The sequence below is a fragment of the Phyllopteryx taeniolatus genome, chromosome 20 (assembly GCF_024500385.1).
Source record: "Phyllopteryx taeniolatus isolate TA_2022b chromosome 20, UOR_Ptae_1.2, whole genome shotgun sequence".
Classification (NCBI taxonomy): domain Eukaryota; kingdom Metazoa; phylum Chordata; class Actinopteri; order Syngnathiformes; family Syngnathidae; genus Phyllopteryx; species Phyllopteryx taeniolatus.
Window position 1 is genome coordinate 15309078 of NC_084521.1, and position 20701 is coordinate 15329778.

General features: G+C 41.4%; 1 protein-coding gene across 8 annotated transcripts in view; it reads right to left on the bottom strand.

The window, feature by feature from the left end:
* The window catches only part of mllt10 (MLLT10 histone lysine methyltransferase DOT1L cofactor), a 46250-nt gene that overhangs the window by 22701 nt on the left and 2848 nt on the right, over positions 1-20701 (bottom strand). For 7 of the 8 annotated variants that reach the window (XM_061758134.1, XM_061758132.1, XM_061758136.1 and 4 more), the window contains exons 2-6: positions 19620-19699; positions 13005-13059; positions 10370-10479; positions 8660-8763; positions 8382-8475 (exon numbers count right to left, since the gene is read on the bottom strand). In XM_061758134.1, the coding sequence (XP_061614118.1) occupies positions 8382-8475; positions 8660-8763; positions 10370-10479; positions 13005-13059; positions 19620-19699 (443 nt within the window). Of the gene's footprint in view, positions 1-8381; positions 8476-8659; positions 8764-10369; positions 10480-13004; positions 13060-19619; positions 19700-20701 lie in introns of those variants that run through there. The other variant, XM_061758137.1, reaches the window with a different exon arrangement.

Below are 20701 nucleotides of genomic sequence, written 5' to 3' on the forward strand. Positions count from 1 at the left end.
AGAGAGTGATGGAGGAGAGATGAGGGGAAAATCAAGCTTTCGCGAGCATCAGGAATTCAGCTGAAGTTTAGACTGGTGTATTTAAGTGCCGCGTGCCCGAGTGCACAACATCTCGTTTCATCCAATCATGCCCTGCTTCTTGGACCATCACATCTCAATTTACACCCTCTCCACTTTGCACAGCGCCAGTCCTCCTCTCGCACCCATGTGGCGCATTTACACCTCATATGAACAACCCACACCCTGACACCTCTTTGCACACGCATGCGGACAGACAGATGCGCGTACAGACTTTTGCATACACACACCGTCCGTTAGACAGACTGTGAAAATACGCATCGATCCTGAGACGTATTTGTGACGCTCAGTGTCGTGACAACTCGGAAACAGCACGACCCCCACCCCCCCCCACCCCCCCCAAGTTTAGCCAGACTTCCGCACTGAGTGGCAGTTAACAGACCCCACCAGCCGAAACAGAAGATAGCAGCTCCTCTGGAACCTGCCTGCAAGCTGCTTTCCGCAAATGCTAATGTTCTGGCCTCAACTGCATATTTGTGGGTATAACTGTAAACTGCGGTGACAACTGAACAACCCTTGTCGTTATAGTTATATGTCCTACCATACAGCTTTGTCTTTCATTTACATTTACTTGATAATACAAGAAATATAAACATGTTTCAGGGGGGGAAAATATTAGTGGTGGAACTCAATTTAAACAAATTCATCTAAATAGAGGTTTTGTAATTAATCTGCATTAATCGCATTTTGATCATATTTGTCCCCAAAAACTTTATTTTTTTTAAAAATGGATTTTACTGCACAACTGAATGAAATGATAGATATAAACATGAAAAGTTAACTCGGGGAAAATGCATGTAATTGTATCGCAATACAAAAAAAGAAAAAAAGAAAAGGAAAATAGTCCCTGGTCAAAATTCAATGAACCTAAACTTAAAAGTATCATTTTGGGATTTTTTTTTTTTTTTTTTTTTTTTTTTTTTAAGTTAAAGTTTGCATCACTTAACCCACTATCAGCAAGGCTAACAGTGATGGCTCTTTGCAAGATGTGAGCAATAAAAGGCATGTTTTGGAATGTGAGGTGTCTTGCTCCAGCTATCATTGTTCGTGCCCTGTCTGTTCCAATTGTGGTTACTTACCTTTTGTAGAATTCCCCAGACAGAAATTGTTCTGCACACTTTTCAGCATAGTGTCTGGTGATTGTCTTCTGCTCAGCCAGGGCAAAAGATTGTAGATACCATGTCCCGTCTGTGACATCAGCAATGTGTGCAGTGACACCAACGTAATTTGTATTACTAATGGGGGTCCAATGATCCCCAGTCAGACTCCCATTGTGAGCTTTCTGCAACACATCCAATTTTGCTAGCTTTTCGGTATCATGAAGTTGAATAGTCTTTTTGCATGCCAGTTGAAAACTCCAATTGCATGTCGCTATCTGTAGCACATTTTCTAATCATTTGTCTTCTACTACTACTGGTGGTCTACAGTCCAGAGCAATCCACACGTGATGTTCCTCACATTGTGGTCACGTTAACTTGATGTTCCTCATGTTGTGGTCATGTTAACTTTATGTTCCTCATGTTGTGGTCATATGTGAGTGAATTCGTGGTTTTCTCCGATGTTGACTTCCTAGATTTGGTCCTGAATCCGGTCACTTGCTCAAGTTTGGTTTGCCGACAACTCTTAGAACTGGTATCATGACTGCTAGCACTAACAGCTCCAGCTTTCTCTGTGCTTGCTCCGACATGCTTTGCGTTTAGATTGTACAGGATGGTTGAAGTGCTTTGATGGTACGCAAGCTCCTTTTTGCATAGTCTGTACAAAACTATCCTTTTACTGCGGCACAATGGGATATTATTATTATATATTTTTTTTTTACATTCAATTTCCCTCCCAACAGTCCTTCATCCGATTCCTCCATTGTGTTAGCCATTAGCCACGCAGAGATATGAACAGATATGTATTGGTAGATACGCCACGCCCATTTTGAGCTCTGTGCCGATTGCCAGGCTAAGCTAGGGAGGGGTCAAAGTCGTCAGCGCATTCACTGTGTGTGTACGGCAAGAAAAGCCACTCTAGGATCACAACAACAATTACGACAAGGGAAATGGGAGTCCCTTTCACATGAAAAAATATTTAAATTATTCTTTTTTTGCTTCTTTTAAAATGTTGTTTACTTATAGCATATGTTTTGGCGTTGACTAAACAATAATCATCATGAAAATCGATTGAGGAATAAGCAAATTATGACTTCATTTCGGTGTCCATATTTTTGCCTTCTATACCTCACCAACATGGCCGCTATATAGGCAATTCGATTAGCTGGGCAGCTTCATTGCGCTGGCGTATCTACCCATGCATATCTATGGAGACACGGGTAGTCAAGATGTCTGATGCGTGCCATCTGCTCAGCGCCCAAAACCAAGCACCAAACGGTTGTGGGATTGAACCATGACAAGCTCCACTCAACTGATGATGAAGACGATGATGGTGATGACGATGACGATGAAAGAACTACCCGCAGTAGTAAGGCACAATGTGTTGCCAGCAGGATGGCTTCTGGGCGGAAGCTCAACTCTACCAAGACTCAATATCGTAAAATGTTGATTATTTTCGAAAGCCCCCTCGTCCCCATGTCTAAACTTAGCCAAAACAGGTTATAAGTAAAACATAAATTCACATCAATAAATTAAGGCTTTGGAAACCAGAGTGGTTCTGAATTTCACCAACAGCGGAATGATGTCATAAAGCAATATTCTTTGATAGAAATGAAATAACTTCCACTTAAAGGCCAGAAGAAAAGCACAGTAAAGGTGACAGCTGAACCTTATGCATAGTGGCTGCTGCCTCAACACACACGCATGCACGCACACACTAAGAGAATTGCATAGTTGATCCATGTGCAGCGCAACAGAAGGAAGTAACAACGAATTAATCTCTATTATAAAATAAAGAAGGGTAGGTTTCAATAATGGCCCAGACATTCTGTAATTCTGTAATTTCCCTATCACCTATAAACAAAATCTACAGTAGTTCAAATAGAACTAAAAATAAAAGATAAATACTATACTACAACCCCAATTCCAATGAAGACAAGATGTTTAATGTTCAAACTGATCAACTTTATTTTTTTTTTAGCAAATAATCATTAACTTGGAATTTGATGGCTGCAACACGTTCCCCAAAAGCTGGGACAGGTGGCAAAAAAGTGGAGTAATGCTCATCAAACACCTGTTTGGAACATCCCACAGGTGAACAGGCTCATTGGGAACAGGTGGGTGCCATGATTGGCTAGAAAAGGAGCTTCCCTGAATTCACAAGTCATTCACAAGCAAAGATGGGGCGAGGTTCGCCTCTTTGGGAACAAGTGCGTGAGAAAATAGTCCAACAGTTTAAGGACAATGTTCCTCAACGTACAATTGCAAGGAATTTAGGGATTTCATCATCTACGGTCCAAAATATCATAAAAAGGTTCAGAGAATCTGGAGAAATCACTGCATGGAAGCGGCAAGGCCGGAAAGCAACATTGAATGCCCGTGACCTTCGATCCCTCAGGTGGCACTGCATCAACAACCGACATCAACGTGGAAAGGATATCATCACATGGGCTCAGGGACACTTCAGAAAACCAATGTCAGTAAATACAGTTGGGCGCTTCATCCGTAAGTGCAACTTGAAACTCTACTCCTCTCGGACCCTCCACATCCCGGTCACCAGCTCTTCCCGCTCCTTCCCTCAGGTAGGCGCTACCAATCAATGCAAACTAGGACTTGCGGACATTCCAACAGCTTCTTCCCTCTTGCAATCAACTTCTTAAACGCCTTACCTACAATTCCATGACAACATGCTGGCAATTTTTTGACTTGAGTTTGTTGTCACATTTCTGTGGGGCCAATTATATATTACGCGTGCACTCACTGTAGTAGTCTCACCACGCTGCACTATTTGCATATCTGTTGTTGACCAATACTGGCCACTCGTGCCAGAGTAGCATCTGCTCCATTTGCACACTGACTGAGGAGTATCTGCAACATTTGCACAATCAACATTGTCCCAGCTTATCGCACTACTCGCCGGGATTCAACCCCGGTCTTCAGAACTGTGAGGCTGACGCTCTAACCAGTCGGCCACCGTGCCGCCGTCAAAAAAAAAATAAAAAATAAAAATTGTTCCGGCATTACCAGTTAACTAGCAAGCCTTTATTGCTCAGTGACTGTTTTTTGTCAATGTCTTTATGTCTCCGAAGTGTTCTCTGTCAATTGACTGTCTGTTGTCGTACTAGAGCGGAGACAAATTCCTTGTGTTTTTTGGACATACTTGGCAAATAAAGATGAAAAATTAAAACTATATATATCCAAAATGTAACAAATTGAACAATAATGAAAATTAACATCTTTTGACAAAACTTATACTGGCCGAAAGCAATAGACAGATGCTAAAATTCTTTGGAGTTTTTCATTAACATTCCATAGGTTCGTGTTGATGGAGCAGCCATTCTGTTTTTATTTATTTTAACACAACGTCCCAACTTCATTGGAATCAGGGTTGTAAAACAAATCTTTTAGTCAAGACGATAAAGGTATTAATTATTATTACTTATTATAAAGGTTATTTTGTCACTTTAAAGAATTGAAGGGGTTTGGTGGTGCGTGTAAATTGTTGGATTTATAAAGAACAGTTACCGAGCCAAAAAAAGAAATTAATTGAAGACTAATGTTGGTGAATATATTACATACTAGCAAACCTCAGGATGATTGTACTTACAATAACACAAGTCTCAATAATATTTTTCTCAATATCTATTGTCTCGATTTTCTGTCAACCACCGATTTGTGGAAAAATGTAAACTATATATATCCAAAATGTAACAAATTGAACAATAATGAAAATTAACATCTTTTGACAAAACTTATACTGGCCGAAAACAATAGACAAATGCTAAAATTCTTTGTAGTTTTTCATTAACATTCCATAGGTTCGTGTTGATGGAGCAGCGGTGTGCAAGAATCCAAAGCACCAGCCGTGGGAACACACACTATAACTTTACACACCCTTATCAATCAGGTCAATTGATTATACAGGCAGACACAATGTCTTTCAGTATTTTTTTTTTCTATTGGCCACCTTTAGCCGCGAGCTCATTTGACATGTCCAAGTGCTCTTTGAAAGTGTGTGAGGTAAATATGAGAGTGGTAGAGGATGAGATCCACATCTATTTATCAACAACGGCCCAGACAATGAGAGGAACAACAATAGACTGACACCCACTCGGTCTATGTAGAATAAAGATCACGAGACTCAGTAGGAATGAAACAGTTGCCCAAATGTATGCTGACAGATGTTTTAGGCTCTAAGTCCACTTGACTGATACATTCGGTCAATTAAATAAATGGGCCTCTAACAATACACACTACTATCAATCTCGCTTTGTGGATTTGTCAAACCATTATTCATCCTATGAAAAAGTAAATGGTGGGATGGCGGTGGGGGAAAACTCAATTTATCGCTTGTTGTATTTGATTTTGCCACCAAATTAAGATGTGGTAATAAAATATATACACCTGTGAATAACAGCCTAAATGTGCTTAAGGGAGGATAAGAAATACACTATATTGCTGTTTAGTTCCAAACCATTCAGCACAAAGGCCTCAGGAAGAAGAAGAGCAGAGGGTACAGCTACAGAAGGGAGGTGAGCCTGGAGAGGTGAGAGAAAACGGGGTGAAATGGAGGAACAGGAAGTGAGAGGGGTATGGTGGTATAATCTGCCGTGGCTGGCAGGAATTCCCTTGTGGCGTTTCCTGCAGTATTTCTGTGTGTGTGTGCGCTTCCTGTAGGCTTTTTCTAAGTGTCCAATGTGAAAAAACCTTTTTGCCCCTGCTGTAGTTTGACTGGAGGGTCTAACATGAGGTGGGATCTGAACACAGAAGCACACACACTAAAAAAATAAAAATAAAATAAAATACCTTGGTCCAGGGGAAGCTCGGTTCATGAACACCGCACGAACAAATCGGTTTACGAACTAAAATTTCTTACTAACTATTCTTCAGTTTGCAAACAGTTACAGCATCCACGCGGAACAATCAATTGCACTCTCACACACAGCTTGAACGTCATTCAATGCGTGCGTCTCATATTTTACTTAAAGATGCACATCTTTTGTTTTTTTTTGCTCTTGGTTAGCCCTGAGAATGGCTCAAGAAAGTGCAAAGTGCAAGTAATTGTGCTATTGGGAAGCCGTCTACAGTGGGGATGGGAGCATGTCACTCCATATTGTTTTTATTTCTCTTTCTTTCTTCTGAAGAGGTGAAAATTCAGTACAGTGGGACGGAGTTCTTTTCATTGATGTTTGTCTGGTGTGCTCGTTTATTGCCATAATGTACAATGATACAGGTATTCCAAATTATGGTTTGGTTACTTTGTCCAAATACTTTTGAGTCCCTAAAAAGGAGGTACTTTGCATGGGGAGATAAGAGTCATCGCTGACTGAACGTGAGGGAGGACTTGATTGGATGCTTCGACCGGGAAGTTATTCCACGTCTGGTGTGTTTTTTTTTTTTTTTTAAATGAGCGTTTCCCGTGTTACCGGGACATATGTAACCGTTCTGATTTTCTGCCTCTGCGTTGTGTTCTGGGTTACGTCACGACAGTCCTCTCCAAAAGTATTGCAACTTTGTTTTGCTATATACTGAAGACATTTGAAAATGAAAGATCTGTTTTACTGCGATCCACAAGCATCTCCTCCCATGGCCCATACATTTTCCAGAAGGTTTTGCCACAAGCATCTCTTCCATTGGCCTGAAGTAGGCTAAAAATAATTCTGCATACTGTGCAGTTCCACAACATAATCATTACTTTAGAATTGTAATAGTTAAGAAATTATGTCTTCAATATTTGTTGTTTTACTGTATTTACTGCATCAACTCTGTAATGGCAGATGCATTTGCAGTCAAATGTCTTTGCTTCCCCACCATCTTTCTTCCCGTCTTATCCTCTCGAGAATCGAGAACCGATTGGAACCGGGACTAACGTTCTGGTTCTCCCGGAACCGTTCAAATTGAAAAAATGTAGGTTCCCAGTTTCGATGCCTAGTCCGCCCATCCCGAAGAAGAAGTAGTGAAAACCAACAAAGAAGAACGCGGACAAAGACGTGCTTGTGCCCAATGGCGGCGGCGAACAAAAGTGTGTCTTAACTTTGTTAAAATGAAAGACCAGTCGCCTGAGTGCAACGCTTGAAATAAGATTATATTGTGCAAAAGGAGGCCACAGACGCGAGTTGTGCATGTGTGCGTTTTCATTGCAAAGATAATCCCGTCTTCTCAAATCATTCTTTGAATTATATTAATTTCAACAACAACAACAACCAAAGAGTACGTATTTTCATGTAAGCCATCAGAACATACTCGTCCATGCACCATTGAGTGTTTTGTAATCTTCGCCATCAGACTCGTCCCTGTTTCCAACAACTTCAACTCCACCTTCACCATTCTCATCAGTCTCGTATGGTTCAAACCGCGAGGGACACAACACATTGTCATCATCATTGCTGCCAGTACCACATTCTGTTTCGTTTTCAACGGAACAATCCCTATCAAAATCGGATTTTTGTGAAGAAATTTTATTTTATTTTGACAGAAAGCATTTCTGACCTATGCGCATTTTGCTGACACACGATGTAAAATGTAGCTGTGGATGGAATGGATGTTACACAATTCTGACAAATGGCAGTAGAAAATTGCCAAAGGTGCGCAAAGGTCGGGTGGTAAGCAGAAAGAAGAATGACAGTAAAATGATCAGTGAATGTGATCAAAATGAATAAATGAACAAATGTCTGAATGAACGAATCATTAATGTAATGATGGAAAGCAACAATAGAACCAATCTTTATTTTTTTTTAAAAAGAAAGTAGAACAAACAAAGATAGGTTTGTGTGCTTTCTGTCAAGTCATCCTCGCTCCAACCTTAGTGTGTAGTAAATGTAATCATATTAGCTAATATTGTGCAACACGACCAGCAAAGCTACCGAAACATTTAACACAGAACTCTGCTCCTCTGGTCTAATTCAATTGAATATAAAGCAAGCCTAACCTGAAGCAAAGTCTACAGGAAAGCAAGATATTCTACTACAAGCTAGATCAAGCCAAGCAAAGCAAGTTGCAATGAGACAAGCCAATCTACCCCTAACGCAACATCGAAATAATGTGTCACATTAAATATTCCATTTGCAATTATGATTTACCTGGATTTTAATATTCCCTCACATTTGCAGAAAACCTAAAGACCGCTGCCTTGCTTTCTGGACTTTGTAGTTATGAATGCAAAGGTTGTGTTTGTTTTATGTGTGCCATACAGAAAGGGCCACTTACCAATTTACTGTGGTGGTATTTGCAATAACCACAGTATTTGACGTTGTCTGCATCAGATCCTTGTTCCTCACACAGCAACCCTGCAAACTGGGCACTGTGTCAGAAATGGAAAAAATTCAAGGCAAATGAAAACAAGTAAACAATCAGCGAAAAGCTGATTGCTGGTAAAGCATTTTGAAATTCTCATGTTTTTTAATTTTGTAAGCGCATAAGCAATCTGTAAAACTCTGAAGCGCTCTCCTCTTTTGACCACTGAGCTAAATGTGAGGGAATCTCACCATGTGACATGGAAGGCCTGCCTGCAACCATGTTTGTTACAGGTCATACATGCTCCAGTGGCCGCTTTACTCTCTCTGCCCTGGTCCTCGCAGATGTAGCATGTCTATCAAAACATGTCACAGAAACACACATAAAGGGATTTGACACCGATCTAGTCATTTTCAGCTGATCAGTACAGGGTGAAAACAGATTGGAATTTTTTAAGGTCATAAAGTTACAAAATAATCATGAGGTACAAACACACCAAATGGGACAGCAATAGTTTAGTAATAGTAATATTACAAAATGTAATGTTTCCGATTCATGTGGCGGCGTGAAAAAGACAACGAGCAGAAAACCACATCCACACGAGAGCTGGGATTGCACAAAATACTTGTTTATTCAAGCTGGAACTTTAAGACCGGTTTGACAACACCCAAAAAAATTGACCATGTTACCTAGCATTACGGTGAGAGTTAATTGACGAAAGAAAAGAGGAGCTATAGCAAACGTGTCCATCCATTAGCAGGTGTGGTTATAAAGCGGCACCCTATAGAAAGGCGCTGGCCCGTTGATGGTGCATACAGGTGGCATACAGTAACAAAACTAAATTACCCAAGCGACTATTACAACAACATCTGTGCCCGTTGTTTAAAGTTGAGTTACGCGCTCTAGTTTTACTTTTACAATATTGCAATGTGTGAAATTGATTTATTGACCATGTAAGACCTTTATTTCGTTGATGCACTAGGTGGAATTTCTGTTATTTTAAATTTTTTTTAGATTTTAGTTTGTTTATTTAAGACAGGATATTTAAAAACTCATTCATTGCCAGGCTTCCCAGTTAACATGGATATTTGACTTCTAAAGCCGTCAATGGCAGTGAATGTGTTAAATGTAATCATTATTTTGTGCCGCACCATTGACATGCTATAAGAAGAGCTTGGTTTGAACCATTGCTACACTAAACTTATAACCATATAAAGGTATCATATTGGGATCTAATAGATACAATTTAAGAACATTGAGACAATTTGTATGCACGCTTTTTTTTTTTCTTCTTAATGCATTGTTGAAGTATCGGCTCAGAACTTGGCTTGCTATCCAGTCTAATCTAATATAACTTTAGTTATAGAGCACTTTTAAAACAACACAGTTAACCAAAGTGCTGTACACACAACATAAAATAAGTTTTTAAAAAAAAAAACGCTGAAAGTTCTGTTGAAAGCCGAAGAGAAAATGTGCTTTTTGAGAGAGGACTTGAAAAAAATAAATAAGTAAATTGGCATGTCGAAAGTGCAGAGGCAGTTTATTCCACAATTTGGGGGGAGCAACTGAAAAGGCACGGCCCCTTCGGAGTTTCTTCCTTGTCTTTGGACCAACTAACAAGCACTGATCTGTCAATCTGAGGGAGCGCACAGTGATGTAGGGCTGGAACAGGTTGCATTCTGAACCACCTGCAATCTGGCAAGTGACGTCCGGACTGAGCCCAACAAAGTGCATTACTGTAGTCAAAGTGATTTGTGAGAAAATCATTATTTAAAATCGCAAAGTGAAAAAAAAAAAAAAAAAAAAAACTAATAGATTTGACCACTGAGCTAACCTGACTATCAAGTTTCAGCTCATGATCTATTTTATCGGCAGATACTTAAAATGAAGTGACTCAGACAAGAGTGCAAAACCATGTGATCGGGACATCCTGAATCTAAACGTTATGATTTATTTGTTACCTTGTTATAGCGATCATGGGGCACAGACTGTAGCACGATGGGCTCCATAGTTGAGACATTTGCAAACTCCACCTCGGGTATGTAAAGGGCACACACCACATGGGCCCAGCCTGTAACAGCAGAAAAAAAGACAAATTCATTAATTGGTTCATAATCAACACATTCACTAAATCACTAATTGTTGATTCCTGTGCAATGGTAGAGGCCAATGTGATATGCACAAGTAGTATGGATTGATAAAAACTGACAGTTGTAACCACAAAGCTCTTCAAGCGACTACGTGCACATCATGAATGCATGCTACAACTAAATTCGCTTCCATGGTTGGTTAAAGGTCATTTACAAATAAAACCGGAAAATTTGCATGGACTGAACTAACAAACCTTGACAGGTGACTCATATTGATCGGACAGTCTCAGATTCCATCTGTAAAACGTTATTTCTAACAGATAACATCCAATACAGTTTGAGCCATTAGTGTCTCTAGTGAAATATAATAAAAGCCTAGCTATCAAGTGAATTGAAGCACAACTAGAGACCAAACTTGATCAAAAATAAGACCGAGCATTGTAAAATTTATGTGAGTCCCGAAAACTGACTGAGAAATATCTTGAAAAACAAGTTTCATCGAGGTCAAGTAGTATTAGGGATAGGTAAAACAACATATGAATTAATTAATAGATTTTTCTAAAAGGCTGTCGATTGTCTGGAATTGATTACAGACTAACGGTCTCTTGAAGCAACTGAGGCGCAATGGAGTTACCGGCAAATGTTGTCAACTGTTTTGCAGTCTAAAGAACGGGTGCGCCGATACTGTACATCTGTACCAGCCTGACGTATACCTGAGGAGTGGTGTGGAGATACTTTAAGGTAAATGCAGATGTGATGACCACTTTTAACCGACTGCAAATTACGCTCTGCAAAACGAATAATGAAGGTGGGGTACACTGTGCAACCCTATTGGGTACACTTGAATTTAGATGACGATATGATGAATGAATTTTCCTCCTACATTGCAGAACCTACGATGTGACTATTGTGCACACGTACATTGCGATCACGATGCTCAAACAATATCTCATGCAGCCCTAGTACAAATAAATACATATGTAACAAACTGTACATTTGAATAATTGAACCATCATTTTCAATTTAGTCCAACACCCATTCCTAATTAATATGCAAGCAAGTATGTAACATGGTCACTGAATTGAACATTGTTTTAATTGATACCGTTGCAATTAAGAGGCTCGATATTGCGTCACGTAACAGGCGCAGCAGCTGCCTGTCAGCGAAGACAAACTGACAGCAGAATTGATGACAAATTGAGGAGTGGCAGAATGTGAGCTGGGGGTCAGATGCTGGTGGGAGACTTCTGCCACGCTGGAGGTGTCTGTCTTTCCCCCCCACAAAGGAAACAAAAACAGGCTTAAACTTACAGTTGAACCCCTGACCTGCCTTTGACCCTGCGGCCAGGATAGGGGGAGCGGGGCAGAGGGTGGGACAGGGAGAAGGCAGTGGGTGTGAAATGGGGCATGTTGTTGTTTTGAAGTCTCTCCAAGAATCTGGAAGAGGCCTATAAAACAGGACTATAAAAGTGGCACGGCCTTGCTCCTCAAACTAACAATTCACACCATAAAACCCCTTTTGTGAAGCTGTGCAACGAAGAAGTCCAATGTGTTTGAACGGTGAACTTTTGTCACTATATCTGGGCTGTGGTTCAAATTCAAGAGAAGCTGAGGCGCAATAGCAAAAATTAAGCTCTTTGTTTGAACGTCAGATGAGAACCATGAGGATCAGGACCAGGAAAAGAAAAATGCTGACTTCAATACAACGTGACCTTAATTGGTGTAAAACTAAATGTACAGTGAAGCAGAGAAGATGCCTACGAATCTAAGTGATAAGGCCCTCATACCTTCCAAACACATTTTTTTCCCCAATCTTCTCTGCTGGGTCCCCATAACACTTATAGAGAATTATGGTCTATAGTAGATAAGTTTGTTGTGAGATGCGGCAATAATGTTCAATTCTCTTTTCTTCTTGAATGGTGGTAAAAATGTTGTACGCAGTTCAACAAGTTGAGGAAGAGGAGCTGACAGGACAAGATAATGAAAATGGAAGGAAAAGAGGGGGAGAGGAAAAGGACAAGCGTGAGCAGGGTCGTGGGAAGGGTAAAATAAAGGAGAAAGTAGTAAAACGGTGTGTGTTAGTGCTGTCATGATGCCTCCCTGCAGGCCTGCACACAATCCCACAGCTGTGCCTCTCTCGAACTGATTCAACACACAGATACACACAGACAAATAGACACAGAAACACACACAGAATATTTACATTCTCCACCAAGCTGACCTTCCAGTGAACCCAGCAAAGAGACTCCTCACAAACTACGCACTATACTCAACGTGAACCACCCCCTCATAAACAAACATACACATAAACACACACACACACACACACACAAGACTGACTGGAGAGGACGGTGCAAAGAGAGCAGTGCGCGCGCTCACACAGACACACACAAACTAACCAAGCAGCAGCTCTCACAGCATGCTCAACTTGTCGCCGACACACAATTAATAACACGAGGCTGAGCACAGATACGAGCGTGGACGTGGGTGTGTACGACACTGCATACCGCCATTGTCCGTCCTCTTCAGGGCGCCATCTTTGTGGGGACACAGCTCACATCTCTGCGGATAAACGAGAAGCACCCAGTAAGACATGGCGTCAACTGGACTAATTGTATCATGAGAATTTTGTGTTACTTAAGCATGTGTGCACATATGACACAAAAGCACGAGTAATGCACAGTCGTATATGACCACAACCACTTTCATGACGATGATTTCTCTCTCTCTCTCTCTTCCCAACAATATTTTTCCATTCCATATCAAAGTTCACACCTCGCCGACAAAAAAAAAGGTTGGGTGCTCTCTTACTCCACATTCTCATCACAATATAAATCCCTCTTAACTAGTTTCCAGATATCCTAATGGTGCCATGACTATTTTAGCCTGGAGCTTTACAGATACTGAAATTCTTGCCACTATCTACAGTCAGCCAGCCAGTTATAAAACTGACAAATGATTTAACTTTGTAATATCACAAAGCGGTTTCTGTGGATTAAATGTATATACATGAAAATATTTGCATTCAAGATTTATCAAACAATAGCACCTGAGTCAGGTGATAATTGGTAACAAAATTTGGATTTCATTCTGCAACATACAGGCAACCTTAAGGCTGAACCCAAATGAATGGTCACGTAGTGTGCGTGGTTTGGCAACTGTTTTCAGGTCAGTCGGCCACTGTTTTTGCCGCGATCGCCGGTGCACATCGTCACAGCTTACAGCCAATCAAAATGCACACAACCTTTCACTCACGCTGAAAATACATTTCCAAGTTTTCGCTTAAGTGAGACACCGAACAGCCACCGTGCATATAACTGCCGCATATAAAGCATCAAATATTGTGTTTTAAATCATAACGTGTAATGTAATGCACTGTGTAATGTGCCCGAGGATGAAAAAATGAAGCTTGTGACCAAAATGTACAGGAATGGCACATACCTCGCTGGGTATGTTCAAATGAATGGAGTCAGTGACTCCTTTAAAAAATCCACACTTACGCTTTTCTCTCAACACTCTTTAGCTACTTGCCTCTTCCTTAGCTATTAATCTATCTTTTTATGGTTGAAGAAATGTGATAAAGTACAAAATACTGTCTATACAGCATCAAATGGCTATACGGGCTCGCTATTCAGGGCATCCATATAGCCAATCATTCGATGGGTTGCGCCTGCAACTCTTATTTTTATGCGATGGTCCGGTCCAATCGGGTTCGACCTCATTGTACAGTGTGCGGGAGGCCTTAACTAGGAACGTCTAACTCGACGCATGTATAATTTGTAAATTTTAATTTAAACTGGTCACAACACAATTGCACATATAGACAAAAAAAAAGCACTGAAACTGGCATTCACACCGATGGATGATTTAGGGTATTCAATTAGGGCTGGGGGTGGGGCGGAGGGGGTGTGGGGCGGTAATAATAACTCAGCTAAGTGGACTTCAAAAATAGGTTGACACAAAATTTCTGCTTCGAAGCTCCGCTGGGAGAAGAAAAAAAAAAGAATTAAAAAAAAAAAAAAAAGGGAAAGTTCCACCCAGAACTGTGTTTGCGCCGCCGGAACCCATGTTTCGCATGGACATTTATTGCGGACGGATGCAGTGCTGGGCCAATGATAAACTTTGCCAAAAACGACAAAGGAGCATCTGTTAGTGAGTTTTAAGACATACATATAACATGCAGACATGCAAACACCAAAGGCATGAAAAAGGTGACCAAAAAAAAAAAAAAACCCTTGTAGGGTGGGTGTGGGTGTGGGGGTATCCCCCAGGCCCCCGCAGAGAATATTTTTGATTTTAAAATAAATTAAGCAATCTGGAAGACTGAGTAGTACAATAAGGCAAAATAAACACATTTTCTTCACACAGAAAAACATTTATTTACACCGCTCAAGTACACGTTGATGTACAAATTTATGATTCAAATTAAATTTGCCTCATTTCTTTGCTTTTTGGTTTTGGCCTCCAACTTCAGCCAGGCCCATCTCCACCTACACCTGATGCCTGAGCATCCTCCTCTTTAAGCACTCTCATTCTAGAAACGAAATGACGCAAATCATTTTCTGTTTCACATCATTTTTCACGATTACCAACTTCAAAGGCTAATCCCAAATGCATCCTGCAGGAAAATATTAAATACAATGTTTTTCTGTTTTTGTTGGCCATTTCTGAATTTCAAGTTAGTTCATTCTGTGTTGTGATATAATCCCTACCATTGCTCAGTCTCTTAATACATTTAACATTAACATCCGTAAACTAATTATATAATTGTGGGCACGTTTCCTAATGGGGCCTGGCCGGACACAGCCCAAAAGGGTAACGTGGGTCCTCCTTCCCATGGGCTCACCACCAGTGGGAGGGGCCATAGGGGTCGGGTGCAGTGTGAGCTGGGCGATGGCCGAAGGCAGGGACCTTGGCGATCCGATCCGAGGCTACAGAGGCTGGCTCTCGGGACATGGACTGTCACCTCTCTGGCAGGAAAGGAGCATACTTCGAAGACCTCCTCAATTCCACGACACGCCTTCCCATGGGGTAGCAGAGTCTGGGTTCTCTGAGGCAGGCTCTCCTATCTCTGGGGTTGAGGTCACCGAGGTGGTTAAAAAGCACCTCGGTGGCAAGGCCCCGGGGGTGGATGAGATTCGCCCGGAGTTCCTAAAGGCTCTGGATGTTGTGGTACTGTCCTGGTTGACACGCTTCTGCAACATCACGTGGACATCGGGGACAGTACCTCTGGATTGGCAGACTGGGGTGGTGGTCCCCCTTTTTAAGAAGGGGGACCGGAGGGTGAGTTCCAACTACAGGGGGATCACACTCCTCAGGCTCCCTGGTAACGTCTATTCAGGGGTGCTGGAGAGGACGGTCCGTCGGGAAGTCGAATCTCAGATTCAGGAGTAGCAGTGTCGTCCTGGTCGTGGAACAGTGGACCAGCTCTACACCCTCTGAAGGGTCCTCGACGGTGCATGGGAGTTCGCACAACCAGTCTACGTGTGTTTTGTGGACTTGGAGAAGGTGTTCGACCGTGTCCCTTGGGGAGTCCTGTGGGTGGTGTTTCGGGAGTATGGGGTACCGAATCCCCTAATACGGGCTGTTCAGTTCTCGTACGACCAGTGACAGAGTTTGGTCCGCATTGCCGCCAGTAAGTCGGACTCGTTTCCGGTGAGGGTTGGTGTCCGCCAAGGCTGCCCTTGGTCACCAATTCTGTTCATAACTTTTATGGACAGAATTTCAAGGCGCAGCCGAGGCTTAGAGGCGAATCCGAATCTATCTCATCTATGGTCACGAGCTGTGGGTCGTGACTGAAAGAATAAGATCCAGGATACAAGCGGCCGAAATGAGTTTCCTCCGCAGGGTGTCCGGCTCTCCCTGAGAGATGGGGTGAGAAGCTCGGGTGGGTCTCAGAGTTGAGCCGCTGCTCCTCCACATTGAGAGGAGCCAGATGAGGTGGGTGGGGCATCTGATTCGGATGCCTCCCAGACGCCTCCATGGTGAGGTGTTCCGGGCACGTTCCACTGGCTGGAGACCCCGGGGACAACCCAGGACACGCTGGAGAGACTCTCGGCTGGCCTGGGAACGCCTCGGGATCCCCCCGGAAGAGCTGCACGAACTGGCTGAGGAGAGGGGAGTCTGGGCGTCCCTGCTAAAGCTACTGCCCCCGCCACCCGACCTCGGATAAGCGGTAGAAAATGGATGGATGGATGGATTGATGATAAATAAAAGTACCGAGCGACATTGAGATCAATGTAACGGAGTAAAAGTACCGTTACTTCTTAACAGCAGAAGCGGTGGAAGTGTTTTTTCTGGTCTTGTCAACTCCTGTGACTTATCCAAAGCAGGCCCCCGAGTCCACAGGCGGAACCTCAGGCCGTTGCGCACGGATATTAATCCGCCGCGGGGTAATATTCACAATTACAACCGTGTGTGGATGGTGGATGTGGTGCCCTGCTGCCCTTGTTCTGGATTAGCATAGCAGTTAGCCTTGCAGCGTTAGCCTCAGCTCGTCCAATCAGCTCAGTGGGGAGGGGTGCATAACAAGGGGCATAGGGCAAAGTAAAGGTCCATCTTCGTTGCCAATGTTCTGTCCAATAACGTGAGTACAATGACTGTGTGCCAACGGTACTTTATTCCAACTCACTACTATTGTGCGCAGTCCATAACATGACCTTCACAACACCGCCGTAACACCTGTAGTGTAGCGCAGTGTGTACTTTGTGCGCACTGTTGTTAACCTGGCTGCACAGAGAGCGCTGGGCTATTTGAGACTCCTTTGAGACAGTAAGAGAAGAGTTTTTTTTGTTTTGTTTTTACCTATTTTGTTATTTAATTTCTGGCTTTCAGTACAAATTGGCCACCTGAATGTTTACGTTGTTGCATTTTAAGGAACAGACAGCAAGTTTGTTTCCTAAACTCGACAGTGTTGTTTAGTTCCTATTATATTTTAAACATTAGCTATTTTGTTAGAGAAAAGTGTCATTGTTTTCACATATTTTGTTATTTAATTTCTGCTTTACAGCACAGACCGGAGACGATTTTCTTTTTACATCCATCCATCCTTTTCTGAGCCGCTTCTCCTCACGAGGGTCGCGGGATTTTCTTTTTACAATCGTGTATAATTAAGCGTCCTAAATAAATAGTACAGTTTTTACGATCATAATCTGTTGGGTTTTTTTCCACCCCCTTAAAAAACTCTAATCATATATCGAACCGCGGGTCAGAAATCATGATATATAACTTTCGTCTTCCACTCTCTAAACCCCTTACCCGATTAGAAGAGAAGTTTCAGTTCAAAATATCCACTATTAAGCTTGTCAGGGAAGAAATTGTGTGTGAAGAAATGTGTTCTCGCAGTCAACCCCTAAAAATTACCGTAACCTTTTTAACTGCATCACTAAACTGCTTACAACATACAAGGCCTTCACAAAAAAACTGAAAATGTGGCTAGTTAACACCTATTGCTGCCAACACTAAAAGACAAGTATGTTATGTTGTCTTTTTGTTATGATCAAAAAAATTATGGTTTTATTCTCTCTTAATAGTATAGTTTGATTATGTATCCTGTATTATATTGTCTTGTAGATGTATTTTACTGCTTTTTTACATCATGGCCAGGGGACTACAGATGAAAACTAGCCTTCTGGCTAATTCTGGCTTTTTTAACCATGTGTACTTCATGTGTTTTATGAAATTGCATTGTCCCCTTTCTCTAATAAAAAAAAATAAAAATTAAAAAAAATTAAAAAAAAAAAATTAACTTCAATCACACAAACTGAACATTATTCGTGAGAAGAGCAGTGTGGGCAGTGGGTCATGTACTTAAGTCATCAATTAATTTGTTCATAAACTTCTTTATGAGAGGATTTTAAAGGCATTTGAAGTGCTCATTCCATGTTTTTTTTTTTGTTTTTTTTTATAAAATTCCTCCCAGATGACTGACTGCCACTTGTCAAGTTACTACTTCAACACCATGCCGCAGGAAGCTAACTTGTCCGTTTAAATTCCTTTATTCTTCTTTTGCTATTAATAACGTATTGACACTTTAGTCAATACTGTTCGAAGTAGCCAGAATAGAGATAACTAAATTGCTTTCCTGAGTCTGGTTCCATTTACGGTTGGTTCTGTGTTCATCAAATTTTTCCTATTTGCCATCAGTGGCACTTTCTACGGTAACATCATAAAAAAAGCACAAAACAGGACAAAACCTACTAGGTAAATTCTTCGTCGCATCATATAAAAGCTCAAAAGACAAAATATACTATGTAGTTCTTTAGATGTTCATGGATCTAATGTCCTGCCCCCAAGTCTTGTGCCACATTGTGCATGTCGCTGTTTAAACTCTCAATTTGTGGTCTTCGACCATTGTATTCATGTACGGTCTTCAAACTGTATCTTTTCTGTATCCGTTCAAACTGTAAACACCTGTATCAACAGCTACACAAAGTCCATCTATGCTTGACACACACTTCAGATTGTGAAGACGACTATTGTTTGCCAAGGTCAAATTAAGTTGAAACTTCTACTTCCACAGATGGGACTCAGAAACAAGGGCGCCTGGTTGCCCATAATCCCCTATCAATGCTTGTCACACACTTTGAATTAGACGCATGACACTTGACAGTAATTAGTACTGAGCGGATCTGCCAGAAGTGATGCTTTAACTATGTTAATGACAATAACAAAAAAAAATGACGAAAGTGCTCTTCAACTAAACGTGACTGATTTGGGATTACAGATTTGTTTCAGGCTCCATTCCATTTAACCCGGAATCGGTTTCTTACCACATTTATAAAGCACGGTAGCACAAATTGTGCATCTTTAAAACTTCCCACCATCTGCATTTGCTTCAGCTAGGTCATGAGAATTTACACATGCGTTAATACATTTTGACAGAGAAATTAAGGACAGTGTAAAATGTGTACCTCTCTGGCAATGTTCAATGCAAAATGTGTCCTACCCATTCGCTAGGGTTTACAGAAATATGTAAATAAATATAGCAAACTAAAAAGGGCAATAGATGATCCTTGGCGGAGATAAAAGCATGTTGTCCTCAAGCATTGATTGTTTTCTCCCGTCAAGTTATTCCAGCAGTTCAAACATAAATGAGCTCCTAGATGGAATGTGAGACTCACCACACGGGCTGCTCGCTCCTGAGATTCACACTTTCTGCAGAACCATGGACCAGTGGGCACCTGTACAATGCCATAGCAGGCTACAGAGAGATGAGAAAGCACAATCAGCGACTGGAGTCACGCAAAACGACTATTGCATTTTACACAGAATCCTTTCCCACGCCAAGTTTTGTCACAGACCACCCACTTTACTAAAATCCACATCAGCACACATCCAAGTGTCCCTTATTTATGTAAACAGTATTTTAATGTGATTATTTTACTCAGTAACGTTTGACTCAACGGGGCTGACAAGCGCATCACTTAACAATATGAAGGCTGAATGGGCATTTTAGCATTCGGAAAGAAATGTTTGCAGCAAAACACAATTTTGATAGTGAGGACAGGCGGTTTGGAAAATGGATGAATGGGTGTTCTGACTCTCTAATTAGCATGAGAGTTATCACTTCAGTATGTAAGGGGCTCCACTCAAGAGAACGGGACAGCCATCCAGTTACAGTGCAATTGGGGCTGCCATAAATAGCCAAATCTACAAATTTTGAGATTATCTCCCGATAGACCAGAGCCTGTAATCCAAATCAGAAGCTAGAATCCAGATTTCTGAGTACGACATGGTCCCCAAGGTTCAAATGACGAACCTTGGTGAACAGACAAACCAAAATTTAAAAAAAAAAAAAAAAAAATGTTTTTTTTTTTGTTTTTTTTTTAAATAATACTAGACAAAACAAAACAGAAAACTGCTAACTGATAGAAAAAGAGGATTCCGTTTGAATAATCTTTCATTACCATCTTCAAAGTCAGAAGTTTATATGTTTCATTAGTATTTGGTACCATTGCCTACAAACTGTATGACGTGGCTCTAACGTTTTGGATATCCTACCACAAGCTTCTCTCAATAGTTTGCAGGAATTTTGGCCCATTCCTCTTGACAGAACTGGTGTAACTGAGTCAAGTTTGTAGGCCGCCTTAGACATGCCTGATTAGTTCTGCCTATACATTTTCAATAGGAAAGGGATCAGGGCTATGTGATGGCCACTCTAAAATGTGGACTTTTGTTTAAATTTGGCAGGATGCTTCGGGTG